Raw genomic sequence first — 26,055 nt, 5'->3', positions numbered from 1 at the left:
GATCGATATTTACGGCTTCGTTATAACAAATTTTTACCGACTTCAATTATTAATCATTCCATTTTAATTACCTCTTATTGGGTTTCATTAATTAAATTACTGAACATTATTTCCAAAAAATCTAAGTTGACCTGTGCTACCTTTACAAGTTAATTTAAGTTACGTTCTTTTAAACAATATTAAGTTACATTATTACAACCAAATCGAATATTATTAAAACGTCGAATTTCTAGATATCAAATTATTGAATTCATTAATATATCAGTTCATTAATTCATCTTCCATGACGTTCTACATCTCCTCTACGATAATTATCACGAAACGATCGCGGACTGACGAGTACATCCGATCTAATTACAACATGAGAAAATCTGATTTTTAAAAAAATATTTCCGTAACTTCACACATACATATAACCAGCTGACTCAAAACTAACTTCCACCAATATGGAAACTACACGTTAATAATAACCACTGAATAAAAGAACACTTGTAGCGAAGGGCTCTACATCAAATTAATGAACAAAACTCTCCCCAAAAATCAATCTTACATCTACACTGATTTTACTGTAGTGGGAATAAAACCCCTGCCACAAATATAACAACCATATGGAACTAAATCCACAATCAATAAAATTGCAACAACCACAAAACAGAATTTGCGTTGCCAAATACACAATAAACATATAATACACACATAACAACAAAATAAATCCTCAATGATGGTCATCAGTGAACTCCAAGTCCATTGACCTGGTCGAGAGTCGAAGATGCGTCCCTTAGGACGTTCAATTACAGTGACCTGAAATTCCGTAATCTTTAACTAAAGTGATACTCAGATGTCGTTAAATACTTAAATAGCTTTGTGCTGTGGTTCTACCTGATCAATTGGAATTATATAAGATAACATCGTAATTAGTCTTCAATGACCCTAACTCAACGAAGTATAATCTTCACATTAGAACGCTGTGCCGTGGAGAAGCTTGACTTGAAATAAACACATCTGTTTTCTTCGCACCCTAGGCTTGATACATCTGTCATCACTCGACGATATCTCCGTACTCAAGGCAAGTTCATTCAGTCTCTTCCAAATACTTCATATAATCCAGCCTCCATTGGGCTTGTAACAAAATATTCCTCGCAATCTACATTCAAGAATACACAATATATTGCCTTCAATTATAACGTCCATTGGTTCAAACCTCACCAGGATTCGCAAAAATTATTCCTCGAGGATACTCAATCTCTGGCATTCAAATATTAACTTCGTCATATTTCATTCAACTTATCGCTGGTTCTCTTCCTCTCACTAGCGTTCTGAATGTTAATGTTTAAGTACCATATCTCAGACAAGGCAAAAAATAAACTCAATAATGAAATATTGGAAAACATTAACTAGCTCACAGCCCATATCGTTAACCTAATAAAAATCAAATCACTTATACATGAACACTGACTTTAAACATAAACTGTAATCCTGACTGATGGTCACTGGTTCAAATCCGTAGCACCAAATTTGTGAATCTCTCTCAAAGAACGAAAATAATCATGCAACATGCTATTACTACTCATATGCCCCATGAACAACTCAAAATGTAGTAAATGCCAACAAAACTTTTAAATATTACATTAACACACGCTTATATTATTATATAACACACGTTTAAGAATAGATTCTGAATTTCAAATTAACACTATAACACGAATATTATATACGCAAATACAAAACCCCCAAGGCATTAGTACTACACATTAACCCCATACAACTAGCTGACCCTTGCTACATATTTAAATCAAACAAATCTTAAACGTTACATGCAAGAAGTTACTATTTACAAATTTACACGGGCAACTGGTCATGCATGTAATAAAGTTAAATAAAATCAGATGTACTCATCCCTGTCCGGTCCGCTCCATGATTCAGCAATGCGCCATCTCAGCCATCGGGTCGGCCCTTCGATGCGGTGCTCACTCCATCATGGTGGAAATACTACCGTCTTTAGGGCTCTTCTCCATAAGTCTCCTCTCGAAGATCATATTCCTGACACAATTTTACGTACGGCACAATTAGTACACTCCTGAGATTCACTGAGCATAAGACATACAAATCAATTATATTACAAATTACACAACACAGTAGATAAATTCCTCCCAAAAACACTTCATCCACGTAACAGTTTAATCGATATACAATTCCCAGCGGAATCTGTTATTCAGTGTTAATTCAAGCTCCATCGTGGTCCGCAACTTCGTCATTAACTGAGTTTAATATTGCTTGAAAAAGTCTCTCGGCACTTTATACGTTGTAATTTAATCTGTAATGATTTAATATTATCAACTCCCTTATGGGAAACTTTCCTGCGGATTAAGTCCAGAATCAGAGGAAGTTATTGTTCCTTTACATTGACAAATTCTCAGTCTCCACGTTTTTGGCGACGATCACAACACTCGTCCGACACATTCAGTCCCGAAGCTGGAATAGAGTGGCTGTCTTCAGCGCTTGGAGTCATCCAGTCCGCGTGCCTGATAGACTAAACGTCTCAGGGTTTCCCCACACAATTTCCTCAAATCCTGTCTGTGGTAACTATAATTCTAATCACAGAAATTTGTCAGGATTTCTTAATTACATTTTATAAATGTATGAAAGTCTTATTTGCTTTTAATAATCACTTCTTCTGGATGTAGACATATTTCACAGTGCTTTCACATTGGTATTTCTGCTGCTACATCAGCTCCTCTTTCCGCGCGCTATCTCGTGATTCGTTGATTTGAAAGTCTTGCCAACCTAATTCAGTATCTCTGTCTCCTATCAATCTCACGTTTCTCTCTCTTCAGAGTGGAAAATTCCATGACCCTTTTTCTGATGCATTTTCCGCTGCTTCTTACACGTGTGCCGTTAAAGATATAACTGAGCAAGCCGGATTGCTACACACATCCTGCTTCAAATATGAACTCAACCTCATTTAATATTACTTTTAACATTATATTATATCTATATGCCAATGACATGAGCCAGTTGGGTTCAATACATCCATGCATGCATACATACAAATATCCATATATGCATTCATTCATTCATAGACCTTTATTACAAACTCTTATACCTTTTAGCGTTCAGTCTGATAGTCTCCGTGAATGAACTAAGTGCCTGTATTTGCAACTAGTTCCGTAGTTTCGTTTAGTTCAATACCTGGTATATTTAAACCATTCAAACCTGATAGCATACTTCTTATGTGTTAATTTCAAAGACATTTTATTTACTTGTGACATTTACTCTCGCGCATCTTTAATGATACGTTTCTCTTCCTCTTCAGTTTTGTACAAGAGAACAAAAATTTCTGCTTTATTTCCATTTTCATGGGAAAGGTTAAATTAAATGTTCTTCATATTGTATTTTTTTAAGAAAACAATCGCAATAATAGGTCAATTTATTAGGAAATATTTTAAAGCATATCCCCGGGGAACACCTTGTAGACTAACATTAAGAATGGTCAAAAATATCCTAGGCTTTCTTCTATTGACCCCAATTCCCATGCACGTACTTCTAAAAGTGAAAAAATTATCATGTTACAGGTAATGTGTTAGACACAGAAACTCCTGGAAAGTGTACGTTCCAAGGACGCCAGTTTGATGACGGAGAATTCTTACCTACTGATGTTCGACTTAGTGGCTGTAAGTTCGGCTGCGTGTGTTATGCATCAAATGATACTCAACCGTAAGTACTCTCTTATATTGTGTTAGTGTAGTCTGTCGTAAAATCTTTAAAACCTTACGAACCTTTGAATATTGCAACAAAAACAAAATCATGGTTTCAAGGTACCTGGGTGAAACTATACTCTGTCTCTGCGATCTGCTTGCTGCAGTTAAAACAATCAGGGCTCAATTTCTCTCAGACGAGACTCTGTATAAACGACAGTATCCATACGGACGCCCCTTAGTAGACATGGTAGGTTTAATAAATTTTATATAGCGAAGGGAACTCCTTAGGTTTGTATCAAAAAAAGCTTCAAGCCACAGTAAATTGTATCGTCACGCTACAATCGTGACATTACGCCAACACACTACTGAATGAAACTGGCAAATATCCCGCTGTAGTGCTAGTAACGATGATACCGACTACCATACGGTATGTAGTGGAGGACCTAGGAACTACGTCAGTTACTACATAATGTCTAGCGGAAGACCTTGGAACTACTTGAAGAAACTAAGAAAATTAGAAAGCATGTAGGAAAATTCTACAAAAATGACTATTTCTTGGAAGAAATACGTTTTAAAATGAGGGATCGCTCATCGAAATCTGTTCAGCCTTTTTCTCACAAATCCCATTCCAGAAAGAGACTTGGAAAAACTACACCCTGAGCGCTGCGGCTAGCTGCAGCTTAGCTGAGCAGTCTGCCAGACAGCAGTGTAGTGAAGATGGCAACAAATCGCGACTTAACCGACTTTGAGAGTGAGATTATCATCGGCGCACGACGCATCAGTCATACTATTGTGAAGATTACACGGGAATTCGAGTTCCCGAGGTCAACAGTGTCGAGGGTGGATCTTCAATATCGCAGAGAGAGAATGTTACCACACGCGAAAACCACCGCACGGGAAGACCACGGGTGTTAAAGAACGAACATCACGTCGCCTGTACAAGACCATACTGGGCGCTCAACGGGTTACTGTGAGTCAGATCACCGCCCAGTTGAATGTTGGGAGTCACGAACCCATTTCTATCAGAACTGTAAGGAGGCAACCGCACCGCGTATGCTTCACCAGCCGACGACTTACTGGCACGTAAAATAACTGCCGCGGGGCAAAATTTCGGCACCTCTGCGTCTCCGAAAACCGTAAGTATAGTTGGACTCTAAACGAATAAAATTATTATAATTTCAAAACGATAAAATCTAACAAAAATATAATAATTAAAAAGAGGAAGGACCAAAGAGTCTACGGAAATTTCAACGTCAGATGGCATAATATTGAGCGGTGCGCGCATGCGTCATTTTGTGGTGAAATCAAAGCTCCGAGCGTGCGGTAAAATAGGTATAACAAGGACCCGGAACGCGATGCCAAGTACCGTGATGTATCGTTCGTCTCCTCTACGCGATACTTGTCGGTATCCATAAAATTTGTAATAGAAACTGACTAAGGACGTGCACAATTGTAAAATGTTTTTGAATTTTGTGATGATTTCCAAATACCAAAAATCTTGCTTTAAAGAAGGTTCAAGATACCGTTAATGAAAAATAAGCAGAGGGAGTGAGTCAAAGAGAATCGAGTAAGTTCCAGTTATCGCAGACAGCGCCTATGAGAGCTAATGTACAACGTAACGCGACAAAGCGAGAAGCGGGAAGCGGTGCACTATGGACGTACCCTAAGAAAACCGAGATGGCCTAACGCCATGGGCCGCAACCAAGGAGGTCTTATCCTATGTTTACAGATAAGCTCAAAAAGACCTTGAAGATGTAATCGAGTATACGGAGATTAAAAATAGCGTGATTTCTCAACCTTTGCAAGAGGAGAGTCCAGTCAAGTACTCTGTGCATACGTATATCATGCCAAGAAATCCTGAGACCGTGGCTTTGAAACAGCCTCCGCGTTCGTACCGCCCAGTGGCAGGGGGTTACATTCTCCATTTTCTTCTGTATTGTTAAGGGATGCATTTAAGCTCTTTATGTTGACGTGTTTAGCTTATCAACCATCGTCGCTTAGGTCGCTACTTAGTGTCCTTCTGACGACCTCCAGTGCGTGGCACATCTTTACAGTCCTCTCGGCTTTTGGACGCACCATGTTTATACACCATCGTCATAGGTGGGCTTCTGAGCATTTTATCCTGGATCAGTGGAACACCAGATCATAACTACACCGAAAAAACGATCCACTCCAGTGACTGATGGTCATCTGTCTCCATAGCATATAGCCAACAGCCGGCCAACATTCTGGAATATAGAGTATGTCAGGACGGACAATGGTGCGATAGATCTTCTATCTCAGATGGTTGTTCATAATGCAATCACAGATGATGCCTGTTGTCGTTCAGTAATTTATCCAGGCAGCTTTAATCTTCGTATTCATCTCTTCAATAGAGATCACCATCGTCAGCAACAGTATACCAAACTTCGTCTCTTGTAGCAGGTCCTCGTCATCGACTGATTTATGGAGAGTCCAGCCTCCTTTATATACCGTCCAATGCACTTACTTTAAGTTCAGTGTCCTGAGTTTACTGGCACATGCGTTTAAAGTTTTCGTTTATGTCCATTATAACGGCATGTATGTATCGAAGATGAGCAAGTGCGTAGATGTTTAGTTCGTCTACAAACGTGTACTGGTCGCTGTATTTTATTAGTCGAGATAATCTCGTGATAAACGTAGAAAATTGAAGAGGTCCTAGCACAGGTCCTTGCGGTATTGCTGCCTAAACACCTCGTAATGAAGAGACATTTTCACCAAATGATATGCACTATTGGCGAACTAAGAAGTAGGATTAAAGTAGTGCACTGCTGAATAATTGGGGGTTCATAATTTATTTAGCAGAGTATCTGTATCTTTCACAGTCGAAGGCCTTACTGAGATCTAAGAGAATTAAGACAGTTACATTGTGCTCATTTCAAGTGGATCAAGGACATGTAAAACTGGTTTAATTTTTCCACTACAATAAATCATAATTGCATTCTATCATCATATTCAACATCAAAAACCTTTGTTCGATACCTTTTTAATAAAATCTTGGAAAATACTATAATTCCGTACATCTAGTAAGGTATATAATTTCTGCTGATCTGGTAACATGACACTGCACGTTCGTTTCTGTGTTGCACAGGTGGCGGATTTGGTTAAATTGTTGATTCCTGTTCCAATGTTGCGGGGTCAGTATTGATACCTGGTCATAATTCAGGGGTCTTAAAATTCTAGGTACACGTGTGATTATATTTATGGGCATTAAATGACTCTTTGGCGTCTCCAAAGACCAGCAGCAGTTAAGGGTATTATTGTTCTGATAGACTGTTAGTTTCTCAGGTAAGTGTTTAGTTAGATTTAGGAGGGACAAGGTTATTGTGTTTGCGCAATGTAAACTGACCTCGTAACTTATACAAAACACTTAACGGTGTTCCAGAGGAACATTCAACTGTCCGGAGGTGGACTGCCCACACTACCAACCACTCAAACCAGGCTGTATCAGAGCCTTCTCCTCTCTAGATACGTGCTGTCCGACTCAAATAGTGTGCGGTAAGTATTAATCTTCTTCCACAATACTATATTCTAAGTGAAATATGATTGGCCAAGAGAACCCTTGTTCGTTAACCTCATGCACTTGTGTGTGTTAGACATGTTTGATAACCTGTGCTGTTATTGTAGTGGCCTTGCGGATGTGAGTGGATACGATTATTGTTGTTATTTTCATATAGAATGTTTGTAGGGTGGTGGTAGGTATTATTGTTTTAATAGGCGACACAAATGGGCTCTTAAAATAATCAGAAAAGGGAAGAGGTAGAAACCGTTGAAGAATGAAGGTATTGACAAAAGCATTAGAAGGAGCATGAAGGGCATGGAAATGAGAGAATCGCTAGGCCCCGCAAACCTACTACTGACGGGATCAGAAGAGAACAAGAGTTGACTTAGGGAGGTCGGATAGGTAAGATATATGTGAGGAGTCCACCGTAAGTAAAAGGAAGCAGTTTCAAACTCATCTTGGAGCTTAGCGGCCTCTAACCCACTCTCTTAAATTGAAAGACCCTGGGGGGGGGGGCACTTTTGGTCTCCCCTTACGACTGGCAAGGGTTGCTGTGAAAGTAACCTATTGCCCACCCGCTGAGAGATATAAATGTGTAGATGTGCCAAGTCAAACTGCTGGTATAAAACTGGAAAGTTTTGCCATCAGCATGTTAGACAATTAGCTGTTTTTATTATTATTATTATTATTATTATTATTATTATTATTATTATTATTATTATTATTCATACGCCGGCCCCGTGGTGTAGGGGTAGCGTGCCTGCCTCTCACCCGGAGGCCCCAGGTTTGATTCCCGGCCAGGTCAGGGATTTTTACCTGGGCCTGCGGGCTGATTCGAGGTCCACTCAGCCTACGTGATTATAATTGAGGAGGTATCTGACGGTGAAATAGCGGCCCCGGTCTAGGAAACCAATAATAACGGCCGAGAGGATTCGTCGTGCTGACCACACGACACCTCATAATCTGCAGGCCTTCGGGCTGAGCAGCGGTCGCTTGGTAGGCCAAGGCCCTTCAAGGGCTGTAGTGCCATGGGTTTTTTTTTTATTATTCATACACTTCTCCACAGGAAATATGAGTAGTAACGGGGCACGGGATGCACCAAGTCCCTTACAATAATTGAAGTATTTACACATTATAACACAAATATTGATGTACAGGTATATACAAAACTGTAGATCACGGAATCCTCATTCTTCCGAGAGGAACGATCGCACAATGTTGCATATTGACAGGACGACAGAATGTTGCATAATTCTGTAGATGGTCGGTGGAAGACCCAGTTCTCGCAGACTCTTGTGAAGTGTGTGTGGAATGAGGCCGTTGACTGACAGAATCACAGGGACTATCCGTACCAGTTTCATCTTCCGGATCCTCTTGACTTCTTCTGCAAGTTCTTTGTACTTGGAGATTTTTTCATGGTACTTCCTGTCAACGTTGGTGTCATTGGGGATAGCGATTTCAATAATGTAAGTTTTCCCAGTTTTCTTGTTTACCAGTATGATGTCTGGTCTGTTATGGTTGACTGTTTTGTCTGTCACTACAGCAGTGTCCCAATAAAGCTTTATCGACTCGTTCTCCAGGAGTGGTGTTGGATGGTACTTGTAATAAGGGATACGCTCCTGAATTAATTGGTTTTCCTGAGCAAGTGCCTGGTGTATGATTCCCGTGATATGATTGTGTCGTCTCGTGTATTCCACAGGGGCAAGTACTGGGCAGCCCGCAGTGATACGGTCGATGGTCTCGAGATGAACGGAGCATCGTCTGCATTTGTCGGAGAGTACTCTGGTGTCTTTGATGATGTACATTTTGTAATTGTTTTTAGCTATTAGTTGGTCCTGTATAGTAACTGCAAATCCCTCTGTCTCCTCAAATAAGCGCCCACTTTGTAACCACATACACGACGCATTCTTGTCTATGCTCTGTTGGTTTAGATTGCTGTAGTATTTTCCGTGGAGGGTCTTTTCTCGCCAGTTCCTTTCTTTCTCTTGCAGGGATACTTGGTAATTTGTATGTGGGTCAGAGGCATTGTATGTGTACAGAACAGTGTACTTGATAGCAAGTACTACAGCTTTATGGAGAAGGCTTTTTTCTTGCGTTTTATGGAAGTATCTCCTTGGGTTCTTTATCTAATTCAGGAGCATAACTTGAAGATCCAGTACTCCTCGGCCTCCCAATTTTCGTGGGAGAGTGACCCTTTCCATGCATGAATTTGGATTATGTAATCTACAGGTGGTGAGCAAAGTTCTCGTTTTTCTTTGTATGCTGTCTATTTCTGTAGCAGACCATTTCAGAATTCCGAATGAATAAACAAGAGTTGGAATAGCGTACGTGTTTATTGCTTTAATTTTTTTCTTGGCATTTAGGTAGCTGCGCAATATCTGATGCAACCTCGATGTACATTTATCAATGAGTTCCTGTTTGATTTTCTTGTGCTCCAGAGTTGCATTCTGAGCAAATCTAAGGTACATGAATGTCTCTGTTTGTGTCATTCCCTCAATTAAAGATCCGGTATGGAGCTCATATGGTTGGGAGTTTGTGTACCGACCACGTTCAATTGTTAGCAGCTTACATTTCTTTACTCCCAACGTCATTCCCACATCAGATGAGTAGGAGTCTATTATATTCAGCATGGAGCTTATTTGTGTTTCGTTGTGGGCATACACTTTCAGATCATCCATATAAAACAAATGAGATATTCTGTGTTTCCTATTGTTATATTTAATATCAAATCCAAAACCAGTAGCTTTTAGAAGATTGGATAGGGGATTCATTGCAGGGCAAAACGACAGAGGACTTAATGAATTTCCTTGAAATATACCACGTTCAATTTTAATTGTGTCGGACATGATACATTTATTTTCTGTCTTACTGCAGAGCACTGTCTTCCAATTGTTCATAGTAACCTCAAGAAAATGAATTATGGCAGGATTGATCTTGTACCAATGAAGTACTTCTTTTAACCATGAATGGGGAACCGAGTCAAATGCTTTCTGATAATCTATATATGCTGTGTACAGGTTCGTTTGTGAGTGTATTGCCTGTTGTGTTACAACGGAGTCTATGATTATTTGTTCTTTGCATCCTAGTGATGACTTTTTGCATCCTTTCTGGTCCTCAGTCAGAATGTTATGGTTGCTGATATGTTTATACATTTCTTCTGTGAGCATGGATGTAAAAAGTTTGTAGATCGTTTGTAGACAAGTGATTGGCCTGTAAGCTGATGGATCTTTAGCATTTCCACCTTCCTTAGGGAGGAGGTATGTAATTCCTGATGTAAGAAATTCAGGACACTCTTGAGGATGATGCATGATATAAGTGAATTATTGGGCTATTTTCTTGTGGACGCAAGTGAAATGTTTATACCAAACATTTTGTATTTTGTCTGTACCTGGTGCTTTCCAACTTTGAGTTCTCCTGGCAGCATTACTCACATGGCTGTTGGAAGACTCGGTCAGCTGACCAATGGCTCGCCACTCGGACATACGTCCATTGTAGGGACTGCTATAGTTAGCTTTTGTGTTTGTTGGTTTTTTGCCTTGTTTGCCGTGTTGCCGAAGACCTATTCAATAGGGTATTTTTATTTACATCTTGTTTTGATTGTATTGTGGGTTGCTTTCTATATGTTTTCCTTTTGGATTGTTCTTTCTTTTATTTCTCCGTAAAGATTAATTTGGTTGAAAAACTGTACAATCTGGAGAAATAAATCTACTACATTACTCACATGGCTTTCTTCTATGGTATTAAAACTCACTTCTGCATAACCATTGTTGTTTTTCTCTTCCTTAATCCTTGTTTGTATTGTGGACTGTGTTGGTACACCAAGTACGTTTCCAAACGTCTTCCGTGTCCTGCATACTTGGAGGTTCTTCTGCCATAGTTTGCCGGTTTTGCTTGAGCGTTCTGTAGGATTGGCCCGCATTCTTGGAGAAAAGTTTGTTTTGCATTTTCCTAGCTCGAGACTCTTTGTACCTCCTGAGCCTTGTTGCTTTTGCACACAACTTTTGTTTTTGGGCGTCAATGTATTCTTTGACCTTTTCTCTGTGCTTGGGTTCATTTGTGTGGGTGTTGATTTTCCTGAACACATTCCTCAAGTTTCTGTTAGTTTTCGTTTTAGTTTTGTTACAGAGGTATGCAGAAAGTTGACCAATGGTTTTTTTAGCTCTTGGATATCACTTTGTAATCGACGTTGCCATGGTGGAATGTATTCTGAATCTGCGTTCTTACAAGAGCTTCTGGAGATGGCTTTTAGATTTTGGTTGTTCAGCCTAACCACAGTCATTGCTGCGCAATAAACGAGGGCGTTTGTTTCCTCTATGCTACTGGATTATTATATATACTGCTGTAGGATGTTATTTACAGTACTTATGAGGGTTTTGCTCATTGGTGTTCCTCGAATTTTGGGCAGTTTTGGTCTATAGTTCACTTTCAGACCCACGAACTCTACCATTGCCTCTTTAAACATGTCTTCAGCACGACGTGCTTCCTCAGCACCTGAGAAATCACCAGTTTCTCTTATTTCCACAGATTTGTCTTCTTGCGGTTCTTTTCTTTCAGGATCGTCCTGCCAAATTTGAGACATTGAGATGGAGTTGCCTTCACTGCTCGGCCTCGTTGCTAGAATTTTAGCAGCTTCTTCCTTAAGATTTTGAATTACTGTGGCAGGAAGTCTGTTGCTGGTTGCTATTGCACGTCTTTGGTCTGCAACTCTTTGTTCTGTGACAAAGGAGTACTGGGGGAATTTGTCCACAAACAACCTGTGCATATCTTTCTTGTACGTTGTAAGGTCTTTCTCTAAGTTCGTAGTTATAAAGTAGGAGCGCATTATGTATTTATTCACATCATCTGTCCATTTCAAGCGCTGCCTCGGTTTACCTGGCTTGGTGATCAGCTGAACTTCTGAAACCTCTTTGCCAGGAGGAGTAGGTAGCTGTTGAATTCTCCTAGCTGAATTGTCGGCTGTAGAATTTTCGGGTGACCAGACATGTACCCGCCTGATCAGCATCATGTCACTGGTGGCTTGCCTGCTGTCACGCTCAGCACCAGCTCCAAGCGTGCCCCGGCGACCCTCGAGTAGCGTCCTTTTCCGAGGCTCATTTCTATTATCCATTTCCCCCATCAATGATGGGTTACATTTTATACCTACTGCCAGGATTTTAATGAGGCCGCTCCTAACATGGGGTACAGACGCCTTTCACAGCCGCCCCTAACATGGGGTACAGACGCTGCTAGATGGTTTGTGTTCAGTGAGTTCATCCACCCTCTCCGCCATTGGGATATATCTTCTTCTGCCGTCGAGGCCGTTGACCATATTCGCATTCCCTCAGTTGATCCGCGGGTGCTTATTTGGCTAGGCCTTATTCACACCTGTCCTGCATATCTGCAGGAACTTTCCCTATCAGCCATTGGGACGCGCCGTGTCGGGGTTGAGGTCCCCCGCCCCAGTGTCTCGTGTAGAGTTATGCCTAACCCGTACTCAGTTCAGGGCTAGACCGCTACGCAAGCTGACAGGGCACGATTATTATTATTATTATTATTATTATTATTATTATTATTATTATTATTATTATTATTATTATTATTATTATTATTATTTCTGGAGTAATAGAAATAAAGCCTTCAAGTTTCAAAAGAGGTCACTGAAAACCGAAAGGAAGTAAAACAACACGTAGGCCACCTGCTGAGACACGATATGTTCCTGACAAATATTTTAGAAGAAAAATTGCTGGGAAGGAGAGGCAGAAGAAGACCCTGAAAATTATATTCCGAGGTCCTGATGAACATGGCGAAGTACAGGGACTACAAGGAAGTGAAGAGAGCGGCAGAGGAGAGAGAAGAAGAAGAATTTTATTAGCGTTACGTCCCTCTAAGTACTTTTTTGGTTTTCGGAGACGCCGAGGTGGCGGAATGTTGTCCGGCAGAAGTTCTTTTACGTGGCATTAAATCTACCGACAGGGGGCTGACGTATTTTAGTACCTTCAAATACCACCGGACTGAGCCAGAATCGAACCTCCCAACTTGGGGTCAGCAGACCAGCGCCTAAACCATCTGAGCAGCTCAACCCGGCTAGTAAATAAATATTATTATGATTATTATTGATTATTATTAGCTCTCAGTAAGTGTAAGATTGGGAAGTCAGCAGGACTCGATGACCTTCGAATAGAACAAATTAACAACTTTGGTCCTACTGCGAAGTGCTGGTTGCTAGAACTCATGGATAACTGCGTTCAGTCTTCCATGATACCTAAAATATGGAGGAAGGCTAGGGTCATAGCCATTCTAAAACCAGGCAAAGATAAAAATGACCCTAGGAGCTACAGACCAATCTCCTTATTATGCCATCTTTTTAAGATTCTGGAGATACTAATCCTCAATAGGTTGACTGATAAAATCGAGCCACTTCTGATTCCACAGCAAGCTGGTTTCAGGAGAGGGAAATGCTGCACATCGCAGGTGTTGAAATTTAGTCAACACATAGAAGATGGTTTTGAAAGCCGGAAAATCACAGGAGCTGCATTTATAGATCTCTCGGCAGCATATGATACTGTTAATCACCGAATTCTCCTAGGAAAGGTATACAGCATGACAAAGGGCTTCCATCTGACATGTGCCATTAGAAACCTACTTCAAAATCGAAGTTTCTTCGTTGAGTTCCAGAGAAAAGGAAGCAGGTGGAGGATACAGAAGAACGGACTACCTCAGGGAAGCGTGTTGGCACCAATGCTTTTCAATATTTACACAAATGATCAGCCTCTTCCTGCTGGGACGAATAGTTTCATCTATGCTGATGATTGTGTCATCACTTCTCAATGGGATAACTTCGAGGCGATTGAACAAACATTGTCCACAGTTCTAGACACTCTTGCTGGCTATTACAAGAAGAATCAACTAACACCAAACCCAACTAAGTCGCAAACCTGTGTTTTCCATCTAAACAACAGAGAAGCTTGGAAGGCATAGCATTGCAAAACAATCCTACCCCGAAGTACCTCGGAGTCACTCTGGACCGTGCCTTAACCTATAGAAAACACTGTTTGAACATCAAACAGAAAGTGGCTGCTAGAAACAATATTGTGCGGAAGCTAACTGGAACATCTTGGGGAGCACAACCAGACACAGTGAAGACATCTGCCCTTTCGCTCTGCTATTCCGCAGCTGAATACGCATGCCCGGTGTGGTACAAATCTTGCAATACCAAAGCAGTTGATGTAGCACTCAACGAAACCTGCCACATTATTACTGGATGTTTAAGACCTACGCCTTTGGAAAAAGTGTAGTGCCTTGCAGGGATAGCACCTCCCGATATTCGCCGTGAAGTGGCAGCCAAGAAAGAAAAGAGAAAGGTGTTGACATCGGAAGCCCACCCTTTGTTTGGATATGAGCCACCACGCCAGCGGCTTCAGTCTAGGAAAAGCTTCTTGAGAGTAACCGAAGCACTTGCAGGAACAGCGCAGCAAGCAAGAATTCAAGAATGGAGCGTCAGCAGTCAACATACGACGATCAGTCAATGGATGAGGAACTCCCTCCTGGCCATGTCACAGATTGGGTGAATTGGAGAGCACTGAATAGACTGCGCTCTGGTGTTACGCAGTGCAGGGTAAACCAGAAGAAATAGGGCTTCGAAGTGGACAGTACCTTGTGTGTATGTGGAGAAGAGCAGACCACAGCCCATTTGCTGCAATGTAGTTCATGCCCATTCAGCTGCACAACAGAAGACCTGGTTAAAGCGAAGCCAAATGCACTTGATGTTGCAAGGTTTTGGGCTCACATAGTTTAATGTGTCCCTTCGCCATTGAAGTATTTATGTTATGTTTTATGTTTTTTCCTTATCTTTAATTTTAAACTTATGTATGCTTCTGACACGATATAAATAAATTATTAATGTTGTTGTAGTTCTTGTTGTTGTTATACGACGACATAGCAGAGTTGGTTTACATCTGTGACTATTTATCAAATTATATTCCTCAATTAAAAGGTTCAATAGATTTGCTTCCCCGAGGTTCTCCGGCATTGGAGAGTGAAGTGGTGACCATGGGACCTCGAGGAAAGTCTGCCATTGCTTCTTCTTGGCCTTGTCAATCCTTCTTCTCTTTCTACCTCGACGGTATTAAGTTTTCAAGGATTAGGAGGACTATTATTATTATTATTATTATTATTATTATTATTATTATTATTATTATTATTATTATTATTATTATTATTATTATTATTCTCATTTTTAATGACCCTTCCCGTCGTCTTAGCCCCCCTTGGATGAATGGTTAGCTCATCAACCTTCATTTCGGAGGAAGGGCTAAGAAATCTAGCCACATCTTGTTAATTTCTATGGTTCGGGAGCTGGGTGTGTGTGTATTCCTCTTACAATAACCTATTACGTTATACATGAAACATCGCGCTATTAACCATCAAATGAGAACGCAATGTTGCCTTCAGTATATTTGGTGTTAATTTTTTTCAAAGGTTAAACATGTTCTATTTTTTATTTGTAAGATTGTATTTTTCATTTTTCATTTACTTTCTAGTTGGCATAGAAACACGTGATATATTGCCAGGGACGTGATAGCCGAGTAACAACGACACTGGCTTCTCATTAGGGTGACCACAGTTCAAATCGCAGCCAAAACATGTGGAACTTTTAATGATAAGTCTCGTCCTTGTCTTTTGATTTTCACGTAACACCGTCAACAGTCACATAAAACTACAAGTTTATATTTTGTTGCAGCGATGGAATGTCACACTAAATCAGTATTCCGGTGACGATGGCATGAAAGTGAAATGGTCCTGCTCTTAACTGAGGAACGGACGCAATATGTAACTGGGAAGCAATGGAGAAAACATATTGAGGGCTGCCGACAGTTAGGTTCCTACCCGCTATCTCCTGAAAGAAAGCTTAGAGCTACATGGCACATGCCGCACAGCAAACTCGCTCGGCAATTACAAGTTTGCTTGCATTCCGCGCGGTGTTTGTCGTATAAGTACAAAATTACGGCAAATAACACATGAAACTTTTCTTTGTTTATTGTATTTCGGAGTTGTTCTGCTATATATGTTTATATCTCAAGTGGCGTCTGATTATTCGAGAAACCGAAAGCTTTGCCTGTCTTAAAAAGGACACCATTCGTAGAGTCAATCCTTATGTATGGATTCAAAACTTTCGTGCAGTGAGTTGTTTTGAAACACACTTTCTCTCAGAAGAGAAGATATAAACTCTCCTTCATTCTATATAATTCGCGTATTGTTGAGTTAAAACTTCATATTACTCGTGCATGTTTTAATGCATTTACAATTACAGTCCAACTTCGATATCTCGAAGTGCTTGCGGAGGCTGAAATAGCCTATACTTCAAGCTATCGAAAATTCCAGTTATGGAAATACTTTCATATTACTTTGGCTCGACAAAACTGTAATAACTGTACCGTTATTTACTTCCTAATTTTTATCGCTGGTGCCACTATTTATTTTCTACATCTACAGTTTTAATATTATTAGATGTACCGAAAGCCGGTGTTTTAAAAACCAGTTTTATTGTTTTTAATAAGGAACGACAGTTGCAAATTTTTATCTTTAAAACAAGTCTGTGGTTTTCCTATGCCCGTTTCCTCTGTAATACTATGCTGAGAGTTGCATGGTAGCCTAAGTAGTGTTTAAGCTGCTATGGTATGCGGCTAGTCAAACAATGCACTCTGACTAAAATGTAGAGAATGAGAGAAGAGGAGTCTTAAGTTTCAGGTTCCTACTAGGAATTAGCGGATAATGAAGTACGCAAAAGCGTAATGTTCTGCATAGCTTCGAGTTTCAGAAAAATGTTTCACATCTAGGCTTGAAATATCCTTCGAGATATCGAAAGATTCCAGTAATATATTTCTGAGTGAAAGGAAATATATAACACGTAGACGAAAAATACAAGATTCCTTCGGCGAATAAAAAATCCTTCAATTTGTTGATAATTCGAGTTACAGACTTTCGAGTTATAGAAGTTTGACTGTAATGGAATTAATTTATTTTTGCCTGAAACACGAATGTCATCGATTCACCGAATACTCTGTGTGTAGTGGTTTGCACAGATCTCTATAAAAACAATCTCGGTGTATTATCGGTCCGGAAATGGACATAGCTGGGTTTCCATCGTACGGGTGGTGCCAGGAACAGTTGTGAGATAACACGTAGAAAGTTGTTCACCAACACAGATAGTATGAACTACGCCAGTCACGTTGTTTTGAATGTGTTAAATTACATTATGATAACGGTTCTTACTTCAATATTATCATAAATCAACACTCCTGATGGTCATTCTCCCATTCACGCTCTAGGACACTCCAACAAATACTGGAAACAAAATCGAGCATTATACCAATTTTCTGATGGTCACTGAGATTTGATGATGTGATCATGCATCGGAGCATAAAGGCAAACTGTACATGATGGTGGTGAGATCTGTATTGACCTATGCTTCAAAGTGCTGAATATTTTATAAACAACACAAGCGTCAGCTCAATGTCACACCGGACGAGTTGGCCGTGCGGTTAGGAGCGCGCAATTGTGTGCTCGCATCCGGGAGATAGTGGGTTCGAATCCCACTGTCGGTAGCCCTGAAGATAGTTTTCCGTGGTTACTCATTTTCACACCAGGCAAATGCTGGTCGCTTCCTTCCCATCCCTAGGCCTTTTCTGTCCCGTCGTCGCCGTAAGACCTAGCTGTGTCGGTGCGACGTAAATCAAATAGCTCAATGTCACGAGATGAAGATCCTCACACTGACAGTAAAAGTTTGGAAAAAGGATTGCATCCTAAACTAGTGCAGCAATCGAGAGAGAGTAGTATGGCTCTAGAATTGGATGAAAAGTACAAAATCTATGTAGCCAAAGGAACTGTTGATCTTCCAGTACCCTCGGCGTGAAGAACAAAATGATCTAGAAACAACTGAGCCCAACACATGGAGTAACAAGAACAATTCGGCTGCCCTGATGTTGGACTGGATGTTACCAACAAAGCGTATTTCACTAACACTGTAGGATCTACAGCGGCTCAACAGCCATAACGAGATAAGTGAAAACTTCATAGATGACGAAGGTGGCTTAAAAAGGAAATCGTTGAAATTCTCCACTTCACAGGAAAGGACTAATATGATATCTAACTTCCAATACCGACATATGTGTCCAAACAAGGGTCAGTTCGGTGCTTTTAAGGGATAATGGAAACAGTATGCATGCAAAACATATACCTTTCTTAAAGCATAAAATCTCTGCCTTGAAGCTTGTGTCCACAGCTACAGACGTCTAAATAGATACAATTAAACTAGTAAACATTGTAATTGCCTATTAAATTACAGTAATGTGACAAAGCTTCAGTAGGAAGATGACTTTGAATATGACATCGGTTTCGCTAAATTACATTATATCCTTTACTCCATCACAGTCAAAAAGTATGTATAGATTGTCCTAAATACAAAATTAAGAATGTAAATATCGAAATTTTTGTCTGTAGTACACAACCAGAAATTCAAAAACAATAATAATGGAAACAAGCCAGCAAACAAGCGTGTAGCTTTAAATGACTGTTGATATCGGGGGCATTGTCATGGGTCCCTCCATTTTTAAATAGAATCCAAACTATACGGGCGAGCCCTTTCATTTCAAGAACCCCACATGTATTAGCTTGAATAGTTCATCGTGCGACATTAACCTCTGGGAGTGCTTGTGCAAATGTTAATGAAATTCCACCGAGCAACTTACAAAATTCATTAGTATTAGCTTTAGTGTGTTATGAGTGAAGCATATATTCGCAATATACTGTATTACTATGAGCAATTTCAATGTGCTTTACTTGTGCCAAATTGAACAATATAATAATGATCTTTATTTTTCCCTTAACAGAGAATGAAGTGAACATCACTTGCAGCTATGGAGGGAAAACTTTCCTGGAAGGTGAAATCTTCCATCCTGAGTCACAAAGATGCCTGATGTGTCGTTGTCAAGACAACTTTGGGTTAACTGGTAAGGTAAAAATAACCTATGTGTGAGAAAGCAACAAGTACACTAAAGCAGAGATGCACTAAACTTGACGCTGACTTCATGTCCACTGTCCACTGTCCTTTCACACTCACACACTCCTCATTCTACTGCTTGTTTTTCATCGTTTTTGTTTTGTTTCATTTCATTAGCGGTAACTGAGCATTTCGTATTAATTTATTGGCTGATGACTGCACGTCCTTTATGTAATGATATATTTCCAAATTTGCCCTTTATTGCCGTTGAACTTTGGAATCTACCTATAGTTAGAACCTAACATCGTGTACATGGAAATGTATCATAGCTTTAGCATTATTTTTATACACTAACACCGCATATGACCGTTACAAACTCCCGCTGCCCAGCCCTTTGTACTACAGTGGCCTTGGCAATGATCAACTAGCCAGTTTTTCAGATAATGCAGCTCCGCACCGTGCCTATTTGCTATTTGTTTTACGTCGCACCGACACAGATAGGTCTTATGGCTACGATGGGATAGAAAAGGCCTAAGAATGGGAAGGAAGCGGCGGTGAAGTTAATTAAGGAACAGCCCCAGCATTTGCCTGGTGTGGAAATGAGAAACCACGGAAAACCGTCTTCAGGGTTGCCGACAGTGGGGTTCGATCTCAATATCTCCCGGATGCAAGGTCACAGCTGCGCGCTCCTAACCGCAGGGCCAACTCGCCCGGTGCGGAACCATTAACTATATATACACAACTAACAAGCAAATATGTGGGTTTTTTAATCTTTCAACTTCGCATCATTCATTTCATCTCATTAGCTCCTCTGATGAGACTGACATCAGAAAGAGCTCTCGGTTGTAAAAATTAGCTACGAAGATTCATCTCGCTTCATACCCGATCCGTGGAGAAACGAGAAAAGGGCTGGACACACACTTTTTCTCTTTCAACTTCAAGTTGCACTGCTTTAACTTAGCCAAGTATAAACCAGCTTAGGGATAAGTCTCTTAGTACACCACACACATACTTTACTGGCGCGTAAAGTGCTGTCCAGATAGGTTCGAGTTTGAATACTGAACAATTCCTTCACTTTTAGTCCTGAAATTTTATATTAACTAGCATAACGTATCCATTGTTGACAGGCCAATAGTTGGCGATATCTCTGACAGCAACCTTTGCGCACTCTGGTATCAAGTCTGAATTAGCAGAACCTGCCAAGTACCGGTCAAATATTCAACTAAACAGCGCTCGGCTGGGAAGTGCTCTGAAACGCGTGCTTTAATGCATAAAGCCTGAATTTCTTGGAGAACCATTAGTCACAGATACAATTCATATGGCCTTTGTTGTATGAAAATGAATTTTAATTCCACACGATGGGCTTTATTTGGCGTTAAGACTAAGGAATTGTCCATTATGTTGGGTGTTAGTGATGAATTGTCGGCAAGCTCCGTAATTACGTACATACTGGCGACTGCTATTTAGAAAAGGTCAATTATGAGAAAATACAGTAGAATAGACTATTAGAACTGAATTGAGGTATAGCCTACCAAATTTCATCCCATTAGGTCCTGTAGTTCAGGTGCTATTGAACGGAGAGGCAATATCGCATTCTAAACTATTATGCATTTTAAAAATTATTTCGCAAATATTATATTTTCAGGGCAGAATCTCAAAACATATAAAAGCCGAATGTATCCGTCGTTTAGTTCCACACCTCTTATAATTAAATCATTAAAAGTGAATCTAACTGTCGTCGCCTTGATCTCCCTCTACTTCTCTTACCCTATATTATCTTAGGTATCCTATCTTCCTCCATTCGCCTCACATGATCCCTCTCTAGCTGAATCCGGTCGACATATACAGCTTCATTGAAAGAGTTTAATTGTAACAAGCCTTGTAAAAAATCTGAGGTCAATTAGGAAAGATAATTTGCCGAGGACTATTTATCTCATGACTCCGGTGACTGGTGTGTTGTGTAAGAATATCAGGAAATTCGTCCAGTTAACAGGTATGTGTCGCTACATTATTATCGTTTTCGTGTTATGATTTTCGAATTATTGCACCTACGTGCACTTGATTTTACATAAATTCATCACAATAGTGCTCTGAAACTTCTTCACCGAGCTCGATAGCTGCAGTCGCTTAAGTGCGGCCAGTATCCAGTATTCGGGAGAAAGTAGGTTCGAACCCCACTGTCGGCAGCCCTGAAAATGGTTTTCCGTGGTTTCCCATTTTCACACTAGCCAAATGCTGGGGTTGTTCCTTAATTAAGGCCACGGCCGCTTCCTTCCCGCTCCTAGCCCTTCCAACTTCTTCAATAATACATTTGACCACAGACCTCACAATCAACAGAATGTAAGCCTTATTCTGATGAAGCTGATACCCGATATTGTGGGAGACTGGAGCCCACAAAGTTGAAATTAAAAATAGAATATATTTCTGTACTGAAAGTTTTTTCTCTGCATAGGTTACGAATACCTATATATTTGACTTGCTTCATATGTGTGCACTTTTATTATCATTACCTGCCACTACTCGATCCAGAAAGGGGTCCGGCATCTGTTATACTGTCACCCACGCTCTTCAATATTGTTGCGAATAAAACTCCTTCTGTTTCATTACTCTAATCTATTTCAGGATGACCCAGTACATGCACGCACACACACACACACACACACACACACACACACACACACACACACACACACACACACACACACACACACACACAAGTCTATTCAGCTATGAATGGCCACACTTACTAATTGTTTATTTACAAGTCCCTCTTCCTTACAACACAGCAGATAATCCAGCCCGTTTCTATACCTGCGGACGGTTAATCCTTACTTTCACTTCTCCCAAGTCCAGTCACCTCATACATCAGGGGTGTATAGACCGCTGAATCTGAACACAGAGCTGTGGGCCACTCAACACACGACAAATAGTCGTTGGTTCGACTCTAGCGTCTCACGACACAGTTAAAATAAATAGGCAAGAGTGTTAGCACGACCTGGGATGATAACAAGCAAATAAGAAATAATAATAACCAGTATACATACCAGATATACCAAGGTAAAGGCCGTCGCGATTTGCAGAAGCTAGGGCACAAGAGGCCAAGTGAATCAATTAAAACTAAGTTTAATTAAGTAATTGGCTGAAATAATAAACCCTCAATTAAATTTTTGAAAGAAAACTTTAATAAGGCAAAATCATTTAAAAGAATTTCCGGTCTCCAAAAACTACAATTCAGATTCAGAGCAATTAATAAGTGGAAGGTAAATTCAAAATTAAAATGTTAAAACAACTATTACAGTATGAACGCTGAAAACTTCTCTAATGGACTATCTCGGTTACCCAAATGGTGCATGAAAACTGTCATAACCCACAACAACACGCAACTTCAGTAATCAGGAAGAAATAATCCAATGAACATGCAATTAAATCCGCAATGAGGGTAAATAATAAAATATCGCACTAGCGACCGAAACTTTAATTAAGTGAGTAACTCAACACTGCAGAAAAGTCATCAACACGCACGAAAAAATGATCTCCATATCAGATGAATGTCAAGACATCAATCATTAGCTGATACTCATATGTCAAATACAACAGAGGAACGCCCCCCTACCGTTTGCATTCTATTACACGGCTGTGTAACACATGACTACCACCATGATCAAAATGGCTACTCGAAGGTACCGAGGAATTCATTAGAAAAGCTTTCATCTAAACCTTCTTTTTTTTGCTCTTAATGGCTTGAAAATATTTAAATAATTAATATGACTATTATGATAAATAAGAGAAAATGAAAATTAAACCACCATCGAGGTTATACAGAGACTTCGTACAAAATAGCTTAGTTAGGAGCTCCTCAACATAAATTATTCATAACGTGCCTGAAACATCAATAACTGTATCAAGAAGTTAAAACTAATATCATCCTTACAATTTAAAATTGAAACCCCAAACAGATGAACATTACATAGTTATGATGAAGACCAGTCTTTTAAATATTTTTTTTTAACCTCAAAAGTCCGAAGATTAGATGCAGAATTTTCCACATATAGTAGGCCTGAAAGGGTCTGCACATCTCTTAACACGGTGAAATAGTAGTTTTCGTTGGCTAGGTTAACCCAGTACAGAAGTGCTTGAAGTCTACTTACGAGGTCGGAGGCATAGAGGATTAATTTTTTTTTAAACAAACCAAAACTTTGGGCCTTATGCCCAGATGGAGAATCCATCAACCAGGATCAAATCCTATGACCATCTTCACGTTCTGAAGTGATAATTTACTCCTTAATGCACAACCAGGAGCTTAGCTTCCAAGGCGTCTTCTTCAAATTCAGAATCAAGAATCAAAACAACTGCTTGTCGCTTACATTGTCGAGCCACGGTTCATCGCATAGCAAGCTTATCTTCTCGCGGCCAGAGAGCAGCATCAACAAACCACCTCGTAATACTAGTACCAAGTCGACCGCTAGATGGCTCACCATCACCAAATCAGAGGAAAGGCTATACAATCTCAATATTAGAACTCACGGTGACGTTGACAATCATATGAACGCATGAATGAGATATAAAATACATCGTACCAAGGCGAGGAGTAATTCTAAATCCATTACAAGCGACAGTCGAGTAATTCACATATTCACATGCAGTGAACAACCAAACAGCAACAGCTCAACAGTATTGGAAAGCAGGACGATACTCACAACAGCGAATATTAATACAGATCCATTTACCCTCACACTCACGGTAGCGAGTTCCCTTGCTGACTCACGGCGATCCTCACTCCACAGAAATACACAAACCTACAGTACTCTCAGGTAGTACATGTCTTCCATTCCGTCGTCTCCAGCCCACCTACTCACTGGATTCTCCGACACCACAACAACAGCTTCTCGTTCAGACCTCAGTGAGACTCCAGCGACAGCCAACACGTCTGTCGCCTTCAGCCCGGCCACCGAACCCCAACACACTGAGTATCACACAGACTCCACCACGGAGCCCAACACTGACTCCACCACGGAGCCCTCTGACCCAGAAACCAGCAGCAACACTGACTCCGCCAGGGAGCCCAACTCTGACTTGCTGTCCGCGGCTAGCCTCCATTTTAATAGCTCGTGTGAAGTGAACCAGAACCTTCACGAAATTGCTAGAGGCGGAATATTCACGTCGAATCTCCAAGAAACTCACAGGTAAGCCACCCTATGAGAACGATACACGGAAAGGCTGGCCCCACCCAACAAGCCGACTGAGTGATCCCCGGTCGTCTGAATCACTAGCCCCTTCCTAAAAGTACCGAAAGGGTCTACCGCGGGGCTGCCACGTAACATTATCTATGGCGAGTACATTATGAGAGCTGCAGTTGAGGAATGGGATGGCGGATTTCCTGTTGGTAGTAAGGAAACATGCCACCTCCGTTTTATAGGTGATACTGCGCTCATTGCTAGTGATGAGAAGGCAGAGCTCATTTCTCGTGTCAAAATTGTCAGTGCTAAAGTGGAAAATAACATCAAGACCAAAATAATGATGGCGACTGCGCAGGATACAGGAGAGCGTATCTACACGACGCCACAGAAGATGACTACCGCAGCAGTAGTCGAAACGTCTGGAAGAAGCGAGAGGAGTGGACCACGGCATAATAGCCCGGAAGATCTTTATTATATTGACACCGGCCGTGAAAGTCTTCATACTTGAAAATAATGATTGTTGATAGAGCCGAGAAATTAGCCAGCAGAGACATCGTCAAGGATTTGGGGAACGTCTCATATATGCTACACCTTACCCAGTCATTTTCAGTTCAGGTAGCTGTGCTCCTATGATTATAAGAAGGAAAGCTATGGCTAAGAATGTAATGACGAATTTGCCCCATTTATGGAAGGATCGCTCTATCCCTTTACTACAGAAAATGAGAGTAGTATCCAGTCTGGTACATTCAATTCTCTCCATGGAGCCTAGACATGGACTCTTCGTGCTACAGACCTGAAGAAAATAGATTATTTTGAAATGTGGTGCTGGCGAAGAATGTTACACATACCATTTCGCACAAATGATTCCATTGTAAATCAGCTAAATCTCAGAATCAGATTATCATCAATATGTAAACAAAGAGTTTTACAAATTGTTGGGCACACTATGCGAAGTCGGAATGGCAGCATAGAAAAACTTATCATTTTTGGAAATATTCCCGGCAAGAGAGATCATGCACGAATTCCCACTCGACGGTCAAACTTTATCAAGAGTATAACTGGATTGAACATTTTTGGTGCAGCACGTCAGGCAGAGGACTGCGAGAGATGGAGACAACTGGCCAATAGCCTCCTCAGAGATCAAGATCCTCAGAATTGAGGGAACGATGAGAGAGAGACTTCATTTTATAGCTCTTCGTTAAATATTCAAAATAAATACAACTCAAGCTCCGGATTCTCCCTAGATAAATTATAGCTTTCTCGTTACAATACCACAGAATATGTATTTGAGGTAGGAAACTTCTTCACGACCCTACGTACTTCCACCACGCTCAGCAAATGACAGACTATTAATGTCAGCTATTGCTTTCATGTGCCCGGCTCCATGGCTAAATGGCTAGCGTGCTGGCCTTTGGTCACAGAGGTCCCGGGTTCGATTCCCGGGAGGGTCGGGAATTTTAACTATCTCTGACACGAGGGCTGGGTGTATATGTCGTCTTCATCATCATTTCATCCTCATTACGACGCGCAGGTCGCCTACGGGAGTCAAATCAAAAGACCTGCATCTGGCGAGCCGAACTTGTCCTCGGACACTCCCAGCACTAAAAGCCATACGCCATTTCATTTCATGTCAATAAACTTATGTCACTGCTGTTCGAATACTGCTCTTCAACTTGGTTTATC

The 26,055-nt window shown here is 40.6% G+C and overlaps 1 protein-coding gene across 2 annotated transcripts in view; it reads left to right on the top strand.

The window, feature by feature from the left end:
* LOC136877044 (kielin/chordin-like protein) overlaps positions 1–26,055 on the top strand; it is a 70,609-nt gene that overhangs the window by 13,818 nt on the left and 30,736 nt on the right. For both annotated transcript variants that reach the window (XM_067150859.2, XM_067150851.2), the window contains exons 3-5: positions 3,573–3,714; positions 7,102–7,214; positions 19,086–19,205. In XM_067150859.2, coding sequence (XP_067006960.2) covers positions 3,573–3,714; positions 7,102–7,214; positions 19,086–19,205 — 375 coding nt within the window. The remainder of the gene's footprint in view (positions 1–3,572; positions 3,715–7,101; positions 7,215–19,085; positions 19,206–26,055) is intronic.

Source organism: Anabrus simplex, chromosome 1, assembly GCF_040414725.1.
Source record: "Anabrus simplex isolate iqAnaSimp1 chromosome 1, ASM4041472v1, whole genome shotgun sequence".
Taxonomy (NCBI): Eukaryota; Metazoa; Arthropoda; class Insecta; order Orthoptera; family Tettigoniidae; genus Anabrus; species Anabrus simplex.
The sequence above is the reverse complement of the archived record's forward strand: the minus strand, read 5'-3'. Positions and strand labels throughout refer to the sequence as shown.